The 24,375-nt window shown below is 42.8% G+C and overlaps 1 protein-coding gene across 2 annotated transcripts in view; it reads left to right on the forward strand.

Moving 5' to 3' along the window:
* Positions 1–4,959: 4,959 nt before the first annotated feature.
* ARHGEF12 (Rho guanine nucleotide exchange factor 12) overlaps positions 4,960–24,375 on the forward strand; it is an 86,274-nt gene continuing 66,858 nt past the window's right edge. For both annotated transcript variants that reach the window (XM_063178476.1, XM_063178477.1), the window contains exon 1: positions 4,960–5,439. In XM_063178476.1, coding sequence (XP_063034546.1) covers positions 5,408–5,439 — 32 coding nt within the window. In that variant the 5' untranslated portion in view covers positions 4,960–5,407. The remainder of the gene's footprint in view (positions 5,440–24,375) is intronic.

Consider the following 24,375-nt stretch of genomic DNA (forward strand, 5'->3'; position numbering starts at 1 on the left):
GGCAGCTGGTAAGTCAACAATGTAAAAGATCCTTAGAAAATGACTAAAAGAAGGAATATAACAGATCAAAGTGCATGGAAAAGCTTCTGTAAAGTAATAAAGGTTTACAGGTAGATATTTTTTGTTTGCCATGCCCAAAGAAGTCAATGCCCTGTTTGCCTCAAATTCCAGGAGCAGCTTGGCAGCTGGTAAGTCAACAATGTAGAAGATCCTTAGAAAATTGCTAAAAGAAGGAATATAACAGATCAAAGTGCATGGAAAAGCTTCTGTAAAGTAATAAAGGTTTGCAGGTAGATAATTCTGTATGGGAAGAAGGAAGTTTCAGCTTCTGCAGCTTCTCAAATGTTACAGAACACAGATTTTCAGCAGTGCTGTTTGAACCGTGTCTTGTGTCAGAATGAGATCTCTCCAGTGCCACAATCCTCGAATTATATTCTCTATTTCTTTAGATTTTACCTCATTCTTTTTAACCCCAGACAGAGGATGGAGAAAGAGAAGGAGACTCAGGGCAGGATGTGCAGCAGATTCCTCTGTCCTTGCTGCTTTCCTTATGCTGATGTGCAATGAAAGCTCAGTGCTATAAAAATGCTGACTGCCCCGTGGATTATCCAGGTTTAGGAGCTGTAATAAGCTGTCACTCCAGAAGCTTTGCTAGATTAGGCTCTCTGTGTCTCAAAATCAGCAAAGCCTTGTGTCCCACAGCCAGCATTTCCAGAGTGCAGGATTGTAGGGAGAAAAATCTGGTGCCCATTTTAAGGGGGGAGATGAAATTGCGCAGAAACGTGGAACGCAGCACAAATTTATTTGTGTTTTCTGGATTAGGTCCTGTGTTCCTTAGGAGTCACAAATTTCTGGGAATATTTGGGAAATGAACTTGGGAATTGTTTCCTCTGTGCTTTTCCCCTCCAAGGTGTAAAGGTTTGGCAGCTGGCTTCCAAAAGCAGCAGAAAAACAGGAGCTGGCTGAGCAACTTGCAGTGAGCATAAATAACAGCTCAAAATCCTGAGTATTCTCACACTGGCTTGAAATTGATTAATTTTAAGGAGCAAAAGCATCTTTATGCACTTGAATTTTGTGGTGGAGCTCAGTGAAACTCACCTGATCATCTGAAACACAAACTGAATTTTTTTTTTTCTAAAAGAGAAATACTCCCAGGCTCTGTTTATCCACACTTAAAACCTTAAAGCATCACTTTTTGCTGATTTTTATCTCTGTTTGTGCTGAGCTGACAGCGGTGCAAATCGGGAATGCTCCTTTTTTCCCAAATTTTACCTTTTACCTGCCCGGGGCTCAGGTTAGAGGAGCCATTCGAGGCTTTCCCAGCAGATGGCAACAGCTCCTCGGTGCGAGCCTGGAAAAGGGGATTTGGCCAAAGGAGCCTCGCTCAACGCTTTCTCTATAAATCTGATTTTACAGGAGCCCCTCTAAAGCACCTTAAAGGATGTGACCTTTATTTTAAGGCAAAATAAGAATTAATCTATAGGAATTAATCTCCTCCACTTCGGGGTCCTGCTTAGCTCTGTTGTGGACTAAAAAACAGATTGAGGAGTTTAGCTAGAGAATCACAAAATGGTTTTGTGTTGGAAGAGACCTCAAAGATCATCTTGCTCCAACCCTCCTGCAATGGGATGGTTCTGTGTGTAAAGTCACAACTTCAGAGCTCAAAAAAAAAAAAAAAAAAAAGATAAAAATTAATGGGCACACTGTAATTGCTTATTGATTTCCCCACCTTATATTTCAGGTTGTGAAACAGAATTATCATAAATAGACATCTATCTTAATCTAAGTATGTAACCAGCTCCCACAAAAAAAAAATTTAAAAAAAATCAGCATTTGCAGAAAAGAGAAGCAGTTACAGTTTCAGAATCTGTCTTAGGATTTCCTCCAGCTAATTGTTCTCGTTATGTTGTCATGCACAATAAAATATAATTAAAGTAATAAAAAAGCATCGAGGCCTAATATGCAAATGCTGGGCCTGCCAGGAATCAGATCTCCCAGGAGCTTTCCCCTCTCCAGGCACAGTACTCGATGTTCCCAAAGTTCAAAGCAGGGAGGGATTTATTGCAGAGGAGATGCAATAAAGGGATATATAATAAATAAATATAGATATATGGAGGCATTCAGTCACTTCATCAGCACTGATGACTGCATTGCACGCAGCTGCAGAAGGACAGGCAGACGCGGCTGCTTGTCTTGCATTCCCACACTTCATTTATTTATTATTTTTTTTCTCCCCAAGCGTCTCTTTTCCCCCCCAAAAGGAAGCCAAAAAAGGAAGCACGAATGCCCTGCGCATGCATGCGAAGCACCGTGTAAAAAAAGTGATACCATCCCACGCTTCCCCTCTTTGCTGCGAACTCCAACAAAACAAGAAATTCTTCGGGTGCTCAGACAGTCTGCCGGCTTCCTGAGGGGCAGGACACAGCTCGGTGGAGCAGAGCAGCCTGGAGGTGCCCTCGGGCAGGGTCTGGTCCTGTGTGCCCAGCCAGGAGCCCACTCCCCACCTCCCAGTGCCCCTGCTTTGAGGAACAACCCGGCAAGGTTAATGCAAGGGAAGGAGCGTGCTGTCCTGGATGATTGGGATTAGCTAATAAGGTTGTTTTAGTCTGCTGGCGGTTTGCTCTTGGGGGGGAGAGTGGTGTTCCACAAGTTCCTTTGTGCAGAGGGGGCAGGAATTGCTGGCAGTGGAGACATCCTGCTTTTCACTGCGCAGCTGTGCTGCTCACGGGCTGTAACTTCTGCAGGAGCAGCGTGGAAGTTTCCTGAAGTTCTCAGGTATAAATGTTATTTCCAAGTGGCTTGTAACATCTGTGCTGCTCACGGGCTGTAATTTCTGCAGGAGCAGCATGGAAGTTTCCTGAAGTTCTCAGGTACAGATGTTATTTCCAAGCGGCTTGTTATGCCAGGACCAGGGGGAATGGTTTCACACTGACAGAGAGTAGGTTTAAGTGGGATATTAGGAAAAAAAATAATTCTTTATTTGCTGTAATTTCTAGAGGAGCAGCATGGAAGTTTCCTGAAGTTCTCAGGTATAGATGTTATTTCCAAGTGGTTCATAGTGCCAGGACAAGGGGGAATGGCTTCACACTGACAAAGAGCATGTTTAGGTGGGATATTAGGAAAAAAAATATTTGTGAGGGTAATGAGGTTGCCCAGACATTGCTGTAATTTCTGGAGGAGTAGCATGGAAGTTTTCTGAAGTTCTCAGGTATAAATTATTATTCCTGAAGTTCTCAGGTATAAATTATTATAAGTTATTTCCAAGTGGCTCATAGTGCCAGGGCAAGGGGGAATGGTTTCACACTGACAGAGAGTAGGTTTAGGTGGGACATTAGGAAAGAAATAATTCTTTATGCCCAGAGAAGCTGTGGTGGGTCCCTGGAAGTGTTCAAGGCCAGGTCTGAGCAAGCTGGGATAGTGGAAAGTTGGAACAAAATCATCTTTAAGGTCCCTTCCAGCCCAAACCATTCTGGGATTCTGTGCAGATTCCAGGCAAGAATTTCTCTCTCAGACTGTGTTGTACACGGCATGGACAGCAGGGATTTACAGCAAGGCTGAGTTTGTGTTCAGGCTGGGCTGAGGAGAGGGAAATCCGCTGAAATTTGCCAGCTGAAATTTAAATGCCCAAGCACCCCGTGTGGCTCATGTGTTTGTGTTCAGGCTGGGCTGACAGAAAGGAAATCCACTGAAATTTGCCAGCTGAAATTTAAATGCCCAAACACCCCGTGTGGCTCATGTGTTTGTGTTCAGGCTGGGCTGACAGAAAGGAAATCCACTGAAATTTACCTGCTGAAATTTAAATGCCCAAACACCCCGTGTGGCTCATGTGTTTGTGTTCAGGCTGGGCTGACAGAAAGGAAATCCACTGAAATTTACCTGCTGAAATTTAAATGCCCAAACACCCCGTGTGTGGCTTATGTTTTGCTACTTTTGAAGGGTCGCAGGAACAGGCCCTCGGCCGCAGTGTTTCCGGAATGAACAGGGAGGGATCAATTTCTTGGATTTATGCTGACCTTAACCTGAAATGAAATTTCCGTGCGTGGGAAATGCGGGACTGGACAACAGAGCCACGAAAGGCCTGGGAGCAAACAGCACAGCCGCTCTGCACAGCTCCTGGCACTTCTACTCTTTTCATTCGCTGCTTATTTATTTTCTTTCTGCTCCAAGTTTCGCCTGTGTCATATTTTCCATGGAGATGGAGGCGCGGGCGCTCTGGGCGCTGGTGACACGGCAAAGTGTCGAACAGAGAAGGGAAAAAGGGAAAAAAGGGAGAGAGAAAAGGGGAAATCTCCTCGGGTTAGGGACGCAGGGGGATGGAAAACTGCTCGGCAGGGACGCGGGGTGAGGGAGGAGCGGAGACGGGAAGGGAAGGAAACAGCCCGCGGGTCTGGAAAACGCTTCCCGAAGGGAAAAGGCCTCGGCAGGCACCGGGGGAAGGGCTGCGAGCGAGGAGGAGGAGCGGGGGAAGAGACGGGGGAGGAGGAGAAGGAGGGGAAAGAGGAGAAGGGAAAGAGAGGGAGGAGGAAGAGGAGGAAGAGGAGGGCGGCCGGCGGAGGGATCCGGCGGCGGGGCGGAGCGGCCGGAGGTACCAGAGCCCCCCGGGAGGCGCCGGGGAGGAGCGAGCTCGGCCCAGCCCGGCCCGGCCCGGCTCGGCGCAGCGCAGGCTCCTCGGGACGCGCCGCTCCCGCCTCTCCCAGCAGCGCAGCGGGGCCAGCACCGCCCGGGAGAGCAGAACAGAGCAGCGCAGCGCAGCGCGGTGGGGCTCGGCCCGGAACGCGGAGCGGAGCCAGCCCGCAGCGCCCCGCTGGGTCCCGGGCCGGAGCGAGAGGCGGAGCGGCGGGGGATGGAGCCCCGGGCCTAGAGGCGGCCGCCCTGCCCGACCCCTGCGGGCGCTGCACGGGCGGGGGTCGGGGCGGGCGGGCAGCGGGGATGGGCCCGGCCGCGGGCGGGGAGCGCCGCCCGCCCCCCGAGCGCAGCCCCTGAGCCCGGCTGGACGGGCACGGGCACCATCGGCCGCTTCTGAAAAGGTTTTTCTAACCCCGCCGAGTCCGCCGAGATTGTTTTGTTGTTTCTTGTTGTTGGAGTTTTTTTCTTGCTGGAGTTTTTTTTTTTTTTTTCTTTATTCCCCACGCCCCACTTCCGTGGTTTGGATATTCTGGGTGACTGCAAAGAAGAGTTTTGGAGTTGTTTTGGATTGGGTTTGGTTTTTTGTTTTTTTTTTTTTTTTTTTTTTGGTTTTTTGTTCCCTTCTCCTGCCCTTGAACTGAGTTTGTCCTCTGTGCATGCCTCTTGTGGAGCAAGGCTGGATCCTGAACCTCGGTGCATGTAAGGGACAAAGCCTCCTTCATATTCCTGCAATAAGAGTAAAATGTAAATTGGATAATACGACTTCTTGCCAAAGGCTCCAATGAGTGGCACACAGTCCACAATCACGGACAGGTCAGTATAAAATGGGATTTCTTGATTTTTTTATTTTTTTGAAGTATGACTATTCGCAGAGCTCACGTACTTTTTGTGTTCTGGCTTCAGTGACAGACAGGATCTCAAAAGCAGGATTTCATCAGAGGTTCTGGGAACCAAGGGTGTCCTGACTGTCAAAGCAACTGGGTTAACTTTGAAACTGACGCATTTTAAGTCCAGCAGCTTCCAGGCCTGCCAGGCTGACTTTGTAGGAGCCAGGGCGGCAATTGAGCTCCCAGGATGGGCTGGTGCTGCGGGGAACACCGAAAGCGAGGGTTCCTGCAAGGGGATGGAGCAGCAGAAACCACCAGAATTCGGCATCCAGCTCAAACCTGAGCTCAGAGAGAGCGTTGAGGATGCACTTGGGTCTCCTTGGGTCAAGTACTGCCGGGAGGTCACTCCAGGTGAGGGCAGGAGGGATAGTTGACAAGCAGGAATGTCTGCTGGTGTCTCCCTGAGCAGGAACCTGCCTTTGGATACCTGCTCGGGCCTCTGGGCTGCTCTGCAGGTGCCTTTCATTACCTCTGGAGTGCTCTTGTTTGTGCTTGGGTGGTTCAGAGGAAGGGAGAAAAATGTGACAAAAAAAAAAAAAAGTTAAGTAGGAAACATTTTAACATGCGCGTGGAATGAGTGTCTTCAGATTTTTTTTTTTTTTTTAATGAGAAGAAAAGATACCTTTTTTGACACTGTATGCTGTGAGAACCATTGAATGTATTTTATTGTATCTCTGTGGTGGCTGTTTGGTGGTTAAGGGGTGAATGTGTGTGGCCAAGGCCTTTCCTGACCAAGCAGCGAGGATGGGGCTGGGATGGGGCAATGATGCTTTGGGTGCTTGAGTTTACCAATTTTAGGTTCCAGGTGTGGGCAGGAGAGAGGCTGATGTGGTTCTCACTTAAACCCAGACTTTTTGTACTCCAGAGATCCTCACAGCACAGTCCAAAGGCTCTGGGACAGCTCAGAGTTGTGTACAATCTGTGTTTACAACTCTTCACACAGTATTAAATCTCGGCAATTAATTTTGTGGTTTGTCCTAGCAGAATTCTCTCTTCTGCAGTGCCTGAATGATTGTTGAGTTGCAGGGTGTTTTTGCTGTGTAGCAGGCAAGGCAATGACAGTAAAAAGGCATTTCAGTGGATTTGTGAGGATTTTGTTACGTACTTCAGGCCATATGTCTTGTGGCAGTTGCATGATATCAAAAAGAACGACAGGATTTTCATCCCAGGGAGCAGCTGAGTGATGCATGGAAAGGAAAAACACGAGAACAGGGAATTTAATTTACTTGTTAGTAAAACAAAATACTTTCCATTATTGAATTGGAGCAGCCAAATCAAAAAAAAAAAAAAAGTCTCATTTCCTTTTGCTCTCAGTCATGTCAGGAGGATGTTTCTGTTTGGTGTTCCATTAAGGTTTTGGATCAAAAGGCTTTTAGTGGCAGGTGAGGAGCTGTCTCCACAGCCCTGGGATTTCTGGGGGAATGTGGAGGAACTGGATCTTTTCTTGTCACTGTTTTTCACCTCTGGCCTGAAGCTCTGGGGTGCAGAGTCATGGTCGTGGTTCTGCCAGGAGAGGAGAAGCTTTGGGGTGACCTCATTGTGGCCTGCCAGGACCTGAAGGAGCCGACAAGGAAGATGGAGAGAGGCTATTTTAATGGACCTAGAGTGACAGGACAAGGGGGAATGGTTTCAAACTCAGAGCGGGGTTAGGTTGGTCATTAGGGCAGAATTGTTCCCTGTGGGGATGGTGGTGAGGTGTCACCATGATGATGGTGGTGATCCCTGGAAGTGTCCATGCCAGGCTGGAGCACCCTGGGACAGTGGAGGGGTCCCTGCCCATGGCAGGGGATGGGAATGAGATGGGATTTAATGTCCCTCCCGGCCCAAACCATCCCAATCAGAGAATCTCTGGTGATTCTCTGATTTATTCCCTGGCTGAACCTTTCAGCAGGAGCCCAGACCTGGTGTTTGTTCCCATCTCTGCCATTCCTCTCCATCCCCAGCATTGTGCAGGGTTTGCAGAGGATGGATTTTCATCACTCCTGTCCCTGCAGCATGTTGCCCTTCCCTTCAGGCCTGGGGAGAGTCTGTGTTGCCTCTTTCACTCTGCCTCTAGAGCTCAGAATGCAAAGCAGGTGCCATAGAAATAATATTGATGCTTCCAGTGTCATTAGACCTCCATGGTATAAATCATCTGACATGTCCAATTCCCTTTGTGTTTGTCAGTCACCTTCCTTGGTGGGATTGAGATGGGAATTTCCTTAAACCAGGAGAACCCAGCCTGCATCCGTGCCAGATGGCATTAGGAATATAATAGGGCAGCTTGGGCCTGGATTTTCCTCCATATTAGCTTTACATATTTGCATTTTGCATATATAGAGCTGCTTAAAGCCACATTGCAGTCAGCAGATATTTCCTTTGCTATCCCTGCAGTTTAAGGTGGCAGTGATTTGACAGCTGTCACATTTCCCTCGTGCAGGCTGCACTTCTCATCCTTGACATATTTTAGATCTGTTGATGATGTCATGATTACCATTAAATACATAAATTTACATATAATTTTATACATGTTTACATAAAAATTTACATACACATATATATAATATATACTATAAACAAATATATTTATAGCTAATAAATATAAATATAAATATATAAATTAAATATATAGAATATATAAAATTATAAATATATAATATATATTTATATAAATATATAAATTAGGAGTGTATGAATGGCCATTTCTAATGCTGTTTTGGAACCAGGATGATAAATGATGTTTTTATTAAGTCCCTTCCTTTCCTTTTTATTTTTTCTTTTTTTTATATATAATATTTTAAATTTTTTTTTTTTTTTTAATTTTTGTTCTCTTTCCCAGGAAAGTTGAATGGATTTTAATGTCTGGCACTGCTGAAACGCAGTCAGGCCAGCTCATATCTGAGTGTGTCTGGGCTCATTCTCTCTGTGGACTAAACCTTAACCCAGCTAGTTTTGGTAGTGGTTATGCTCACATTGTGTTATCAGAACTCCCAAAGCAGGATTCTGTTATCAGAACTCCCAAAGCAGCATCGATTTCTGGTGTCTTTTTCTTCAAGTGCCTTCAGTCTGGAGGCAAGTGAGTGCCTGGGGAGTGGGGGGATATCAGGCATTAAATAAAAAAGGCAGAGCAGATGTTGAAGGCTGTTCTGAGTTGGTGGAGGAGCTCCTGACACACACTGCACCCAGCAGCGTTTGGGGAGCACCTAAAGGATGCAGAAACACAAAAAATTATCTCCTAAAGAGCACTTGAGGCTTTAAAACACATCAGCACAGCGTTCCCCAGGAGAGCCGCGGTGCCTCGCACGGCTGCTGGGCGATCTGAGAGAGTTAAACACCGATTGAACTTCCCCTTCTTTCCCTCAGGATGTTCTTTTACTTTGTCAGCTGCTTTTTCTTCATAGTCCTGATGCCCATTGGAGCGTATCAAACTCTTCATCTGCAGCCTTATTGCTCTGCTCCTTTATGTTTGTAAACATTTACACCCCCTTCGCTTAATCCTCCCTTAGCCGGGCTGTGTTTGTGCAGAGGCCTCCTAAGGTGGCATTTATCTTGCTGGGCTGAGGAGCTCTTTGAGGTAGACACCCCTGAGCTGCTCATCTGGCTCGACTTGCTCGTCAGTGGAAGGAAATCTGCACATCCAGGGGACCTTTTATTATCCTAAAATGGGTCAGGTGACTGAGCTTCATCCAGAGCTTCATTTAGGTGAGACTTCCCGAAAAAAAAAAATAAAAAAAATCTATTTTTGGCCGCTCGCTGGTGCTGGGTTGGATTTTTGTTGCTGGGTGCTGTCTTTTGGTGAGGGGATTGCAGGTTTGTGAGCAGCTGGGGGGTGGCAGGGTTTATTGGAGGAGCTTTCCTGTTTCTGCTGCAGGGTGCCCACATTCCCTGCCTCTGGAGCCCTCCTGGCCAGCTCTGGGCGTTGCTGTGTGCTGTGCATGGCCGAGTGAGATAAGGCCTTTATTCTTCCCAAGGCCACGCTGGGGCCAGGCTGGAATTCTGAAATTCAGCCATTTCCAGCCTCTGCTTGGCCACCAAAGGCCGGCCCGAGCTCGGCTGTATCCTGTTATGACACTGGAGAAACATTTGTGCGCCATTAATTTCTTTTCACTCGCGGAGTTAACTGTATTTTTCTTCCTGTCACCGTTCCAAACACACTTCAGGGTTGAGCAATGGCACGGCTGCAGGACTTGCTTTATGTTTCTTTCTGTTTATTAAAGGCCAATAAAAGAAAGGAGGCTCTTGCTTTTTGCAGGACCTCGCTGAGGAACTGGTGGCTCTTCTCTGCAGTTGCTTGCAAATGAGTTTTATTTATAACCCTGCTGTAGTTTCTGTTGCTATGATTGGAAAACAGCAGAGGTAGAATTTACACATAATTACCCTTGAGAAGTTTTAATTGGTGATTTGCTCCTGACTTGGTATTAAAATAGACTCTAATTGTTTCTTATCTGCCTCAGATGCACTTTCCCTGTCTCTGGCTCTTTGGAAGTCCCTGTAGTAAATGAGAGTTCTTGGACTCTGTGGTGGGGAAAAAAAGAGTTTTATTTCTTCAGTTCCTCAGCAGGGTAAGAACTGCACAGAAAGTCACACCTTAGTTAGATGTCATTGCCGTGCATTTTTTAAATTAGCAGAGTTAGTAAAATCCAGTATTTATGGAAAATGGGCTGCAGCATGGCATCTAAGGATTAAAAAGAATAATAGTCTTTGAGTGGGGCTTTTCATCATTGTGCCTTGGCTATGTTTGGAAATTAGCAGTTGACAGAGTCTGTGCATAAATTCCTGTTTTATTCTGCTGTCCTTGGGGCTGGCAGAAGCGAGGGACTGTCTGGGGTGTTTGCTGCAGGCTGGGACACAAATGCTACCACTTGATGTTGCGTAGTTTATTAGGGCTTTTACTGGAGACAGGAGCTGAGGTGAGCTTGATTTTCTAGTTTTGAGTGGAGCTGTGGGCGTTGTGATTATTTGGGTGGAGGCAGGAATGATATTTCATCTGTGAGCCCAATTGTATAATTCTCCCTGTGCACAGAACTCCTGTTAATGGCATTTTAACATTTCAAATGGATTAGGAAAGAGACCGAGATGTTGGCTCCTTCAATTTCAGATTTTCAAAATTCTGGTCCACATCTACAGGAATTTAGCTGAAAAAAAATTGAATTTTAACATTTCAAATGCATGGATTAGGAAAGGGACCGGGATGTTGGCTCCTTCAATTTTAGATTTTCAAAATTCCGTATCTACAGGAATTTAGCAGCAATAAAAACGCACTTCAACATTTCAAATGGATTAGGAAAGGGACCAGGATGTTGGCTCCTTCAATTTCAGATTTTCAAAATACACAGGAATTTAGCAGCAAAAACAAATGCACTTTAACATTTCAAATGGATGGATTAGGAAAGAGACTGAGATGTTGGCTCCTTCAGTTTTAGATTTTCAAAATTCTGGTCCACATCTACAGGAATTTAGCAGCAAAAAATAAAATCGATTCAGTGCTGTCTGTCCTAGCTTGAGAAGGAAAGTGCAGCTTGCCCTTGGAGTTTATGGGTGTTCACTGGTGTGCACAGAACTCCTGTTAATGGCATTTTAACATTTCAAATGGGTTAGGAAAGAGACTGAGATGTTGGCTCCTTCAATTTCAGATTTTCAAAATTCCATATCTACAGGAATTTAGCAGCAATAAAAATGCACTTTAACATTTCAAATGGATGGATTAGGAAAGGGACCGGGACGTTGGCTCCTTCAATTTCAGATTTTCAAATTTCCGTATCTACAGGAATTTAGCAGCAATAAAAATGCACTTCAACATTTCAAATGGATTAGGAAAGGGACCAGGATGTTGGCTCCTACAATTTTAGATTTTCAAAATTCCGTATCTGCAGGAATTTAGCGGCAAAAATAAAATAGACTCAGTGCTGTCCTGGCTTGAGAAGGAAAGTGCAGCCTGCCCTTGGAGTTTGCTGGGGTCACTGGTGGGGTTTGTGGGTGTTCACTGGTGTCCTTTGACTTCCATGGCCTGTGTGGGAGGAGAGTTCCTCGGTCCTGCAGGGTGACAGCAGCGAGCACAGTTGTCCTGCTGCAAATCAAAGACTCCTCTGTTCCCTCTCACAACTGCTCTGGACCTTGTTGTACAAGTGATGGTTTTGTAGAAGTGGTGTTTTATTGTAGAAGTAGTGATTTGGGCACTGGAGATTTCTGCAATTCATCCTGAGGCTGTAGAGGACATTGGTGAATTTGCCTGGGGAAGGTGGCACACACACCTGTACCTGTTGTTTTCTATATTTCATGGCTAGACACCAGAATTCCTGTTATTTTCTATATTTCATCGCTAGATTCCTACCAAGATTCCTGTTATTTTCTATATTTCATGGCTATCCACCAGGATTATTTGATTCTTTCCTGCATTGGGGTCTCCCAGTGAATTTGTGCCTAAAAAATTTGAGCACCTTCACTGACAGCTTCTGTTTTCCCAAGAGTATAACCATCAGGAATTTTGACATTAACGGTTGCTTTCCCATTTTCCCTGCAGTATTTGGAGCAGCATCCTTTACCTCTCACGGTTGAAATCCTCAGCCCCACCTGGGCAGCTCTGTGTGCAGTTCTGCAGAGTGTCTCAGTGTTTGCTTTGGTCTGGAGATTGGATTCTCCACTCCTCCTCCTCGAGGTGGTCCTTGGGGTCACCAGGGAGATCTGTTGGCTGTGCTGCTTGGAAGATAAGCTCAGCTTCTCGCCTTGAGCCTTTATCCTCCAGGTTTCTCCCTAAAAACCTCTCCCCTCTGAAAATTAGCAGTTGGAGATTTATTAATGAATCCCATTTGTATTATCCTGGTGTTTCTAGTGGATATATTGCTGTAAAAATGCTCCTTGTAGCATTCCGGATATTCCTCTGCCTAAGCACTCCCTCTGATATTTTATCTGCTTTGAGATAAGCAGATTTTCCTGTGTGAGAGATGTCAATAGCACTAAGAGAAAATAGATTTCAATGCATATTTTCAGGTAGGTGATGCTGTGTTCTGTGGCCCTGCTCTGGATAATTATTAGGTTTAAAGAATAAAAGTCTTAGTTCATGTCTCAGCTTGATTAAAGGAAGGGTCAGGAGCCTGGATGTTGGTAATATCTCAACATCAGAAGAGAGAGCTTAAAATAAGGAGCAGTAAGGGAATCAGTAAAATGAAAAGGGATGTAAAACGTGCAGTGTTTGATTAAGAATGCATAAGGGATAAAATACAAGACAGGATACCTACAAAATAGTAACAGCACACTTAGAAAAAGACAGGAAGAAGCAACGTTTACTCGTTTTTCTTTGAAAAGAAAACATGTAAAAATAAATACATTAAAATGACAGGAAAAAACAGCGTCCTTATGTTTCAAATGTAAGCATAAGTATAAATAGTCAAAGCCAAACAAACAGTGTTCAGCCTGTGACATTCACAAATGGTCTGGATGTTTTGTTATCACCCTGCATCCTTTCCTTGAGGATTTTCAGTGTTGTGTCTGTTTGACTTCTGAGGCCCATGGGCAGGAACCCTTTCTTGCAGCCTGATGGTAAATAAGAAACATTTCTGTTTACATTTGTTGGCAAACACTTCAATGTGATCCTCTGGGGTTATTTTAAGCTCTGTTTTGACAAGGCTGAAAGGTCTGGGCTGGGATGTTCAGTGGCAAAAGCGTTTTCATGGAATTGCTGTGGCACTGGCAAAGATCACAGCACAGGTTTCTGTACTTGGAATAATCCTGGTGTGGTGTCCATCCATTGTCCTGTCCATCCCTGGGATGCTGTCAGCTGTCCTGGCATGGGGGGCATGGTCACAAGTGGCACTGGGGCTCAGCCCTTCCAAAAAATAAACTTTTTATGGGCAGGGAGCAGAGTTGGGTAAAAATTGGGCTGTGTGAATCAAGCAGCAGGGCCTCTCTTGGTGCTCCAAAGAAATTGAAATGATAAAAACAGCACAGGTTTCTGTACATGGAATAATTTTGGTGTGGTGTGGGTCATTGTCCTGTCCATCCCTGGGATGCTGTCAGCTGTCCTGGCATGGGGGGCATGGTCACAAGTGGCACTCTGGCTCAGCTCTTCCAAAAAATAAACTTTTTATGGGCAGGGAGCAGAGTTGGGTAAAAGCTGAACTGTGTGAATCAATCAGCAGGGCCTCTTGGTGCTACAAAGTTGAAATGTTCAAAACCTAAGAGATAATCTCCATTTGGCAGCTCTGGCAGCTCTTGGTTGCTCTCAAGGGCTGTGGCTGCAAGGGCAGAACTCAAACTGGTTTTACTCCTGAGCTCATGAAATGTGTTTTGGAAATTTTCAGGGATATTGGTGGCAATCTGAATTTTGCTCAGGTGCTGTCCCTTATTGAACCTGTGAGTAGCAGCACAGCTGACTCTGGTCAGTGTGAGAAGCTGCTCCTGAATTTATTTGCAGGCAGTGAATCCTGATTTGTGCTACCACCTGCAGCCCTGGGTGACTTCCCAAGTGGAATCGATAAGCTGAGAGGAATTCAACACTTTTCTGGAGTGAGCTGCAGTGCTGGAGAGGGGCTGGAAAACTTAGGTGGGATCTGGATTGACCTGAGCAAGCATTTCCCAGCGTGGAGGAAAAGCCCCATGTATTTAATAAAGCGCCAGACCGGTGTGAGACAGGCAGAGGACTGGGAGTCCACCACTCCCATAAACATACAAGCTGCAACCTGCAGGCTCACCTGAAGCATCTGATGGCTGCTTGAAAGTCTTTTTTAGCCTGTTTTGATAGTGGCTGTTGGTGCAGCTCCTTGGCAGCACTTCAGACAAGGCGTCTCCTCCGAGCGTGGCACCGCTGCCTTTCTGCTGTGCCCACATGCAAAAAGGGGATTCTGCTGCCAGAAAAGGGATGGAAAACGTGGAAAGGCAGAGAATTCAAGGAGGGAAGCCATAACGAGCCAGCAGAGAGAGGAAATAGGAAAAAGCTGCAGTGCAAGACAGGAGAGATCAATAGGAAGTGAGTGAGAGGGAGAGAAACGGTGGCAGCTGCCAGATAGGAGAGAGGTTTCCTGCCTGCCCCGGGGCCAGGAGCTGCTGCTGGAGAGCAGAACGGTCTGAAAAGGCAGGGCTGGAGCTCGGGGTGCTGGGGAGGGCTGGGGGAACCCCTTCAGAGCCTGGGAGTGCCCCTCTGGCTCTGGGTGACAGCAGCTCCCATGTGGCAGCATCTGAGCTGTGTCCGATAATTCCTTTCTTCTGGGAGCAATTCCTGTTCTTCTTTCAAAGCTGCTCCTCACAAGCACCAGCACAACCTTGTTTTCTGCTCTGTGTCGATAGGATTTTTATTTTTTGTTTTGCTTAATTATAATTATTATGGTGTCCTAAATGAGGCAGTGACCTCAGCCAACAGCAAGCTGCTGTTCTGGGGATTTAAAAGAGGGATTTTCCCTGCTGCTGCAGACTCTGTCCTGGCTGAGGCAGCAGCATCAGCTCTGGCAGATATCCAGGGGGAGCTGCAATAGGAGAGAATGAATTTACATCATTTATATCATGTGGGCTTCCTAAATGTGAGGATGGGGGGAATCCTGGTGTGCCAAGGATGAATCTCCGGGCGCTGAGGTGCAGCTCTGCAGTTTGCTCCTGCAGCCTGTCAGGAGGCACCAAACGATGGGCTGTGGTTTGCCCTGTGGTCTGGGGAGTGGAAGTGGTTCCTGTGGGCACAGATGTGATCTGAACACACCAACAGCCTCGGTGGCTGTGCTGGGGAAGGTGCTCAGGGATCCTGCACAGAGCCCTTTGCTCTTCTAGGGGGGTTTGGTTTGCTGGGAGGGCGTGCTAAAGGCTGGGGGTGCCCAAAGGAGCGGCTGAGCAGGTGCTGCTCTGCCCTCAACCATCAGCAGTAAAGGAAAATATCTTGCAATAATTCAGAAATAAAGGCAAACACCTTGCAACAATTCGGAAATAATGATCTAAAAGAGCAGAGCTCTCTAGATCATTACTCCCTAGAAATATCTGGATTATCTATCTAGGTATCTGATCTCTAGATTTAGATACTTCAGTGCTGGGTGTTTTGATATGATACTGGGAATTGGTAAATATTATTTTCCCTTTTGAGTACAACTGGAAGCCCCAAAGTTGGTCACTCACATTATGGAAACTGCTGTGAAAATGAAATAATGAGGGGGAAAAGAAGGCAAGCACATGTTTCTTGCAGTATATCTTTTTGATATCTAGATATCTGATCTCTTCAGATACTTCATTGTAAGAGTTTGATAATATTGACAATTGGTAAATATCATTTGCCCCTTTAAGGACAACTGAAAACCCCAAGTTTTACACTCAGGTCACTCATGTTATGGAAACTGTTGTGAGAATTAAATAGTGAGGGGGGAAAAGGATGTACTGCAAGAAACATGGGCTTGCCTATCTGATATCTGATATCTACTTATCTGATCTCTTTAGATGCTTCATTGCTGAGTGATTTGGAGTAAGAGTTTGATAATACTGGGAATTGGTAAATATTATTTGTCCCTTTGAGGACAACTGGAATCCCCAAGTTTTACACTTGGGTCACTCACATTATGGAAACTGCTGTGAGAATTAAATAGTGAGGGGAAAAAAGGGGAAAAAAAGGCAAGCACGTGTTTCTTGCAGTAGTTCTTTCTGATATCTAGATATCTGATCTCTTCAGATACTTCATTGGTGTAAGAGTTTGATAATATTGGGAATTGGTAAATATTATTTGCCCCTTTGAGGACAGCTGAAAGCCCCAAGTTGGTCACTCACATTATGGAAACTGCTGTGAGAATTAAATAGTGAAGGGAAAAAGAGGCAAGCACGTTTCTTTATCTAGATATCAGCTTTCTGATGTCTAGATATTTGATCTTTTTAGATATTTCATTGCTGGGTGATTTGATGTAAGAGTTTGATAATCCTGGGAATTGGTAAATATTATTTGCCCCTTTGAGGACAATTGAAGGCCCCAGGTTTTACACTTGGGTCACTCACATTATGGAAACTGCTGTGAGAATTAAATAGCAAGGGGGGAAAAAAGGCAAGCACACGTTTCTTGCGGTAGATATTTCTGATATCTGATATCTAGATATCTGATCTCTTCAGATACTACATTTTAAGAGTTTGATAATACTGAGAATTGGTAAATATTATTTGCCCCTTTGAGTACAGCTGAAAGCCCCAAGTTGTTCACTCACATTATGGAAACTACTGTGAGAATTAAATAGTGGGGGGAAAAAAGGCCAGCACACGATTCTTGCAGTATATCTTTCTGATATCTAGATATCTGATCTCTTTAGATATTTCATTGCTGGGTGATTTGATGTAAGAGGTTGATAATCCTGGGAATTGGTAAATATTATTTGCCCCTTTGAGTACAGCTGAAAGCCCCGAGTTGTTCACTCACATTATGCAAACTGCTGTGAGAATTCAATAGTGAGGGGAAAAAAGGGGGGAAAATAAAGGCCAGCACATGTTTCTTGCAGTCTGGAAAGCTGCAGGAATGTTGGTGCTGGCTGCAAATGCTGCAGTGCTGTTTACTTTGGATGCTACCCAGTGCAGCTTCAGCTGAATGTATGGCGCACCAGGCCTGCCCTCCTGTCCCTTCCCTCCCAGCCCATTATCGGCTCCCACACTCGGGCACATCCAGCAGTTGGTGTTTGGTGTCTGCACCTGCTCAGCCCCTCCTCGGCCTCCCCGGGGCTCCTGGCCCTGCCCGTGAGGCCCAGCCCCGGGTTTGGGGCAGGAAAAGCCCCTGGTGCTGCCAGGGCAGATGGGGGTGAGCGGGAGGGGACAGGCCCTGGGCGCTGCTCTGCCTCCCCCAGAAACAGAGAGTTCGCTTTAGCTGGGAGGGGAGAGGAAACAGCTCTGCAGCAGCTTTGGGCTGCCTGGAAAAATCTAAATCCTCTCGCTGGAATTCAGCCAGATGAAAAGAACCTGTCCCTTCCCACTCCCTTCTTTTAGTTGTTTTTATTTTTTAATTTTTAAAATATTTTTATATTTTATTTCTTAATTTATTTTTGCATTTCTTATTTTTTTAAATGTTAATTTTCAAATTAAGTTTTTTTTTGATTTTTAAAATATTTTTATATTTTTATTTTTTATTTCTTTATTTTTTAATTTTTGTTTCTTATTTTTTAAATATTTAATTTTTTTAGTTTTTATATTTTCATCTTTAATTTTTCTTTAATTTTTCTTTAATTTTTCTTTAATTTTTCTTTAATTTTTCTTTAATTTTTCTTTAATTTTTCTTTAATTTTTCTTTAATTTTTCTTTTCTATTTAATATTTTTTATTTCTATTTAATATTTTTTATTTCTATTTAATATTTTTTATTTCTATTTAATATTTTTTATTTCTATTTAATATTTTTTATTTCTATTTAATATTTTTTATTTAATTATTTATTTCCATTTAATATTTATTTATTTATTTCCATTTAATATTTATTTATTTATTTCCATTTAATATTTATTTATTTATTTCCATTTAATATTTATTTAATTATTTATTTACTTTTTAATTTTTGCTTTTTAATTTTTACGCTTCACTTTTATTTTAAAATTTTTTTAATATACTTTTTATATTTTTATATTTAATTTTTAACTTCTAGATCTGTTTTTATCATCATCCCAGCTCCTGGGAGGTGGCTCAGCTGAGCCTCCCTCACAGGAAAATCACAGCAAGTCAAAAAAATCTGCTGAAAATTTTTTGCTCCATCTGTCGCTTTCCATATCCGGAGAAAATGGCTCCTTCCCATCTCCAGATTGATTCTTGGGATACTGATGGGATTTGATCAGGAAAGATCTCAAGGAACTTAAAGTTTAACCTTGAAATAATTTGATTTTTCTGTTTTTTTATTGGGGAATCTGGCTGTGTTCTGGCCCTGGTAATCCAGGCACAATCCCTGGGAATATATATTATATATTTAATTTTGTGGAATATATTCCCCTCAAATAAATATTGCTGTATAGTGTATATAAGGATTTAGGGTTTTCCTTTCTTTTATCCTTTTTGTTTAATTAAATGCCTTTTAGATCAAAAAGCTTGCCCCAAAAGAGCATTTCAAAGAAAGAGAAAAATAACAAAGAACATGCAAATCATGAGGTGGGGTTTGTTGTTCTTTTTTTTCTTTTAGTTAAATAAAAAAGGTAGTTTGTAATTGGCTTTGGGGATGAGCACAAAGGGACTCTGGACACTTCAAACAAGAACTACGATTTGTTTATTTAAATTGTAAATTTCAATGTGAAAATCTCTGAGTTGCATTTGGATCCCTTTGCTGTGGCAGTAAATTAGAATAAATGTAAAATACGGCGAGGAGCTGTGTGGCAGTGAGGAGCCCTCTCAGGTACCTGGGATTTCAGGGAATTCTCTCTCAGCTGGGCTGAGGTTGGTGGCACATCCCTGGATCTGTTCCCCAGTGCCATGAACACGTGCAGGAGGAAGTGCCCAGCAGAAATGGATTTTATGGAGCTCAGGAGCTGCCTGGGCTCTCCCCCTCTCTCTGCTCCATCACGTGGAGATGTTTGCTTTAGATTAAAACCCTGCTCTGGCATCCTGGTGCTTTCCCTGCTGCAGCAAATGCCTTGGGAGGAGTGATGTCAGTGAGCTGAGAGAAAACTGCATCTCCCTTGGCTTTACTGCCCTCAGCACTGGCATTCTGCTGCTGACCAGGGCTAAATTTAATATTTGCAGCTTTGTGGCGTTTTCAGAGACCCCTGATGAAGGCAGGAATGATGAATCTGACTCCATGTTCTCAGAAGGCTCATTTATTATTTTATGATACTATATTACATCATATATATATATATATATATATTATATAATATAGTATATTAAACTATACTAAACTATACTAAAGAATACAGAAGGGATGCAGACAGAAGGCTAAAAAGATAATAATGAAAACTCGTGACTCTTTTCAGAGTCTGACACAGCTTGGCCCCAATTGGCCATTAAATAAAAACAATTCACATGAAACCAATGAAACGATCACCTGTTAGTAAACAATTCCCAAACTACATTCTAAAGCAGCAAAACACAGAAGGAGTAAATCAGATAATTATTATTTTCATTTTTCTCTGAGGCTTCTCGGCTTCCCAGGAGAAAATCCTGGACAAAAAGATTTTTGGACTATCTCAGTTCCTTAAGCTCTGGTGCTAACACAACATTTTGTTCATCCTGTGCGACGTGGACAGCTGATGGGTGATGAATGTGCTTGGTTGATGCAGGAAATTGGAAATTAAGGGAGGTTTGGGCATTTAGAGTTTGCCAGGACAGCGAACAGGGAGAGAGTTGTGGTTTCTTTCAGGGATGGGTGACTCTGATCTAGCTGCTAACAGCCAGCAAAATTCAGCTTTCTTTAGCTAAAACAGGAATTATAACACTTTATCTTATCTATTTGATGGATAATTCAGCTTTCTGTAGGTGAGCTGTGTGCCTGCTCTGCTAAAACAGAAATTATAACACTAAATATTGTCTATTTGGTTATCAAATGTTACCTGCACAGCAGTCACTGGGTTAAAATTTCCCTGATTTCTGTTTGATGGATAATTCAACTTTCTGTAGGTGACCTATGTGCATGCTCCGCTAAAACAGAAATTATAACACTGAATGTTTTCTATTTGATAGATAATTCAACTTTCTGTAGGTTAGCTATGTGTATGCTCTGCTAAAACAGAAATTATAACACTTTATGTTATCTATTCAATGGATAATTCAACTTTCTGTAGGTTAGCTATGTGTATGCTCTGCTAAAACAGAAATTATAACACTTTATGTTATCTATTCAATGGATAATTCAACTTTCTCTAGGTGAGCTGTGTGCATGATCTGCTAAAGCAAATTATAACACTTCATTTTATTATTTGATGGTCAAACGTTACCTGCAAAGCAGGCACTGGGTTAAAATTTCCCTGATTTCTGCCCTGCTGAGGAGCAGGAAGCGCCTCATGTCCAGCACAGTACAAATATATGATGAGTAAATAATAAAAAATCCAGGTGAATCAGCTGCTGGAGGAGGGGCAGTGAGACCTGTGAATGTTCCTGCTGTGGAATCTCAAACCAGGGGCAGATGCAGGAGTTAAACAATAAAATTGGAGTTAAACAATAAAACTTCCTGGCAAGGTTTGAAACCTTCCTTTCCTCCCTGTGTGTGCTGGGCTTTAGGGGAAGGGGAGATGGAGAGCCCTGGAAAGGCTGTGGGTTATCCCAATATCGCATGGAGGACAAAGTCAGAAATAAAGTGAATTTTGGGGGACATAAATTGATGTTTGGCTCATTAACAGTACCTGGGAACACTGGCAAATCTATATTTGTGTGGTTTTTGTTGTACTGAAGCAGTGAGAAAATAAAAGTGTGTTTTAATGCTATAAAAAAATGGATTTATTCCTTTTCAGGGCTGTGAGTACAGGTATTGCTAAATTGCATTTTAACTTGGGTTTTTCTCCCCTGCTTTCTGAATTTGGGTCTGTAAAGCTGCAGGTGTGGGATGGAATAATGATAAAGCCAGCCCTGACTTGTTCTGGGGTCAACATTTTGGTGTTTGATCCTGTCCTTGAGTCTGTTGATGTTTCGTACTGTAAAACTGGGCTGGGATGAAATTTATGGTGAATTAAAAAGGGACCTGCAGAATTCTTTGGAAATAATAAATGAAGCTGCGCCCCTCCCTCCCTGCTCCTTGACAAATAGTGAGCAGTTCATGGAGTTTTATAGGCCTGCAAGTATTTATTGCTGACAATTCCCAGCCCTGGAGTGAAGCAGAACAAGGTATTGAGTGCTAAATCCATGGAGTTGGTGCTTTGTTTTTTCTCTCTCTCTGAATTATGACACAGATTTAACAGCTCTGGTCAGTTTGCTGTGAATGAAATGGACTTTGCCTTAGCAAATGGAGTTTCCCAGCTCTCACTGCTCTCTTTTCAAGTTGTCAGCTATAGAATAATTACTTTTTTCTAATTTGTGCTGTTTTGGCATGGACTCAAGTTTGCATTTAGTGGCTGGCATAAATATTACATTTTAGAGCTGCTTTGGGAGGGGGCTTTTGTTTTTTTGGTCAGACTTACTGGAATTGGTTGAACTTAATTCAATGACAGGATAAGCAAAAATTTGTTTAGATAGGCTGTTCTGAAATGTTTAATGCCTTCTAAAATTGTTCATGGTAAAAGATCAAGGAAGGAAACTCAGTGACCTTTTCAGTGCAGCTCCATAGAACTCATTTTCCTATGCCAGAAGTCAGCCCAGACAATGAAACTGAAACAGGGTTCTCTTTCATAAAGGATCTTTCATGTTTTGCTTGTGCAGATTTATTTTTTTTTTAATCACAGATTTAGCAGACTTCACAGCTGTCTTTTAATCAGTTTCCATATTTGTACCAGAACTTTCTTATTTTAATTACTGTCTGTAGAAACCATTCAGCTGCTTGTTGGGTGACACAGTCGAAAATGATAATTTTCTGTAATTGTTTTCTTGGCTTAGATCACTCCAGTAATATCTATTAGCAGCAAATGCTCGGAGTTAAGATTTTGTGCTGAAAGTTTGAATGATTCAGCGTGGGGGTTTTTTTAGAGCTGATTTTAAAGCAGTTTCTCCCCTGTGTAAATCACTTTTGTTTTTTTCCTTTGTGGGTAATACTTCTGCATGGGATTTGATCTTTTATATCTTTTATGCCAGCTTTAATTTGAATTTTCCCTGGCATGGTACAGATGCTGCCCTCAGGTTTCACTCAGTGACTGTTACAGCCCATGATTGTACTTGATTGTACTTGAAAAATTGAGGATTTTTCTTAAGGCATTCTCATCTCCATCCTAAAAACATTTGCTTACCTCTTATGTAATGTATAATATGCAATATATAATATGCAATATGCAATGTATAATGTAGAATATATAATATGCAATATATAATATGTAATATGCAATGTATAATATGTATTATATAATATGTATTATATAATATGTATTATATAATATGCCTTATACAATATGTATTATATAATATATAATATGTATTATATAATATATAATATGTATTATATAAAATATAATATGTATTATATAAAATATAATATAGAATATAAGTATAATAATATATTACATATTCATATTATATATATTCATATATCTAAAATGATTCATTATTTATATTTACAATTTCATATTTTATATAAAAGTATTTATTATATAAGATGGAAGTATATAGCAAAATAGTTGAAAAATATAGCAAAAATAGTTCAATAGTATATAGCAAAATAGTTGAAAAATACTGAAAGTTTGCAGGAGTTCTGGCCTGTGCATTGCCTTCCCAAATAAGTTGAATGTGCCAAATATGTGATATTTTTTGTGCACCTTTTTTTTTTTAAAAAGGAGTTCTGGTACTGATGTAAGGCTGATCTGAGCAGCATTCCCACATCAATTGTCCATCTCCTTTTTTCCTGCAAAAGCAATTTCCTGTTTCTGTAGCTCAGTTTTTTGTTTTCCCAGCTAAGTTCCAGTAATTGAAGGAGCTGAGGTAATGAGGGGTTGGTCTGTGTGAAGCAGTGGGTTTGGAAAATGATGATTTTATCTGCTCTAAGCTGTCTCCTCTGACTTACAGAAATCCCTGAGAGGAAGCTGCTGTGTCTTTAACTTTCACTGTCTCTTATGTAACCCAGCATGGTTGGGGTACTCACATCAAAAATTAACTTATTTCTTCATCAGGTTGTCTCCTGCTCTCCGTAAAACATACCCAGAGAGAAAATTTCATAGTCCTCTGCTGCTTGTAGAGCAATAAAAGTTTTTGAGACAACACACAGACTCTTTTTTGATGGAGAAAAGAAAATATAAAATTCCCCACGCTTGATTAAAGTGCAGTTCTGTGCCTCTAACACCTTTATGGCTTTTTGTGGGATGTGCTGACAGAGCAGGGCAGGATTTTTGTGCTTGAAAAGACTCAGGTGTTTCTCAGATGTGTCTGAAAGGTGGAGGTCATGGGGTGGACTCTGATCCTTGCTGAAATATATCAGATTTCTTACATTTCTTCTTGTCTGTGCTTTAATATTTACATATTCTCTCAAAAAACCTCCATAGCAGTCTTCTGCTAGTTCCTGTTTATTTAGGATGTGTGGATTGGACTTTGTTCCTTGATATAAAATAGGAGAAATGAACATTCTGAGCCTAAAGGAAAGGGAGGGAATGAGGATCAGTGCTAATGTAAAACTCTGTGGAGTATTTGCATATTCTGATGGGGGAACTGGGCAGCCATTCTCTAACTGGTGTTTTTTGGGGCTAATAAAAAGCGCTGGAAAGTTTTTTATTTATTGATGTGATGTGTGGGGTTCAGTGCTAATATAAAGCTCTGTGGAGTATTTGCATATTCTCATGGGGGAACTGGGCAGCCATTCTCTTTCTGATAATTTTTGGGGCTAATAAAATATATTGGCAAGCTTTTATTTATTGATGTGATTTGTATAATATTAAGGATTCACTGCTTAAAAATGCCTGTGTCCATCTGTCCCATATCCTGGTGGTGCCTGTATGGAATTTTTTGTCCATAACAGATTATTTTCATCCATAAAATTGAATGGATGAATTCAGTTGAATTTCCCAACAATTCTGAGTGAGGTTTGGTCTCTCTAAACTACAGATTCCACATGATGGAATCGCAGCCTGGGGTGGGATTGGAGGGACCTTAAAGCTGATTTTGTCCCATGGGCAAGGGACACCTTGCACTATCCCAGCATGGCCTTGGACACTTCCAGGGGCAGTTCCCACATCCCAAACAGGATCCTGGAAGTTTGGGGAGCTGAAGGCCGAGGATTTCCTGGCAGGGCTGCCCCAACCCTGCAGGATGGGATGCTGGATCCTCCTGGATCCTTTCCACAGGGGTGGGGACTCCGTTCCTTGGGGAGCGTTGCCTCCCGCCCCGTGCGGCTCTGGGAAGTTCTGCTTTTACCC

This window comes from Melospiza melodia, chromosome 29 (genome assembly GCF_035770615.1).
Source record: "Melospiza melodia melodia isolate bMelMel2 chromosome 29, bMelMel2.pri, whole genome shotgun sequence".
NCBI lineage: Eukaryota > Metazoa > Chordata > Aves > Passeriformes > Passerellidae > Melospiza > Melospiza melodia.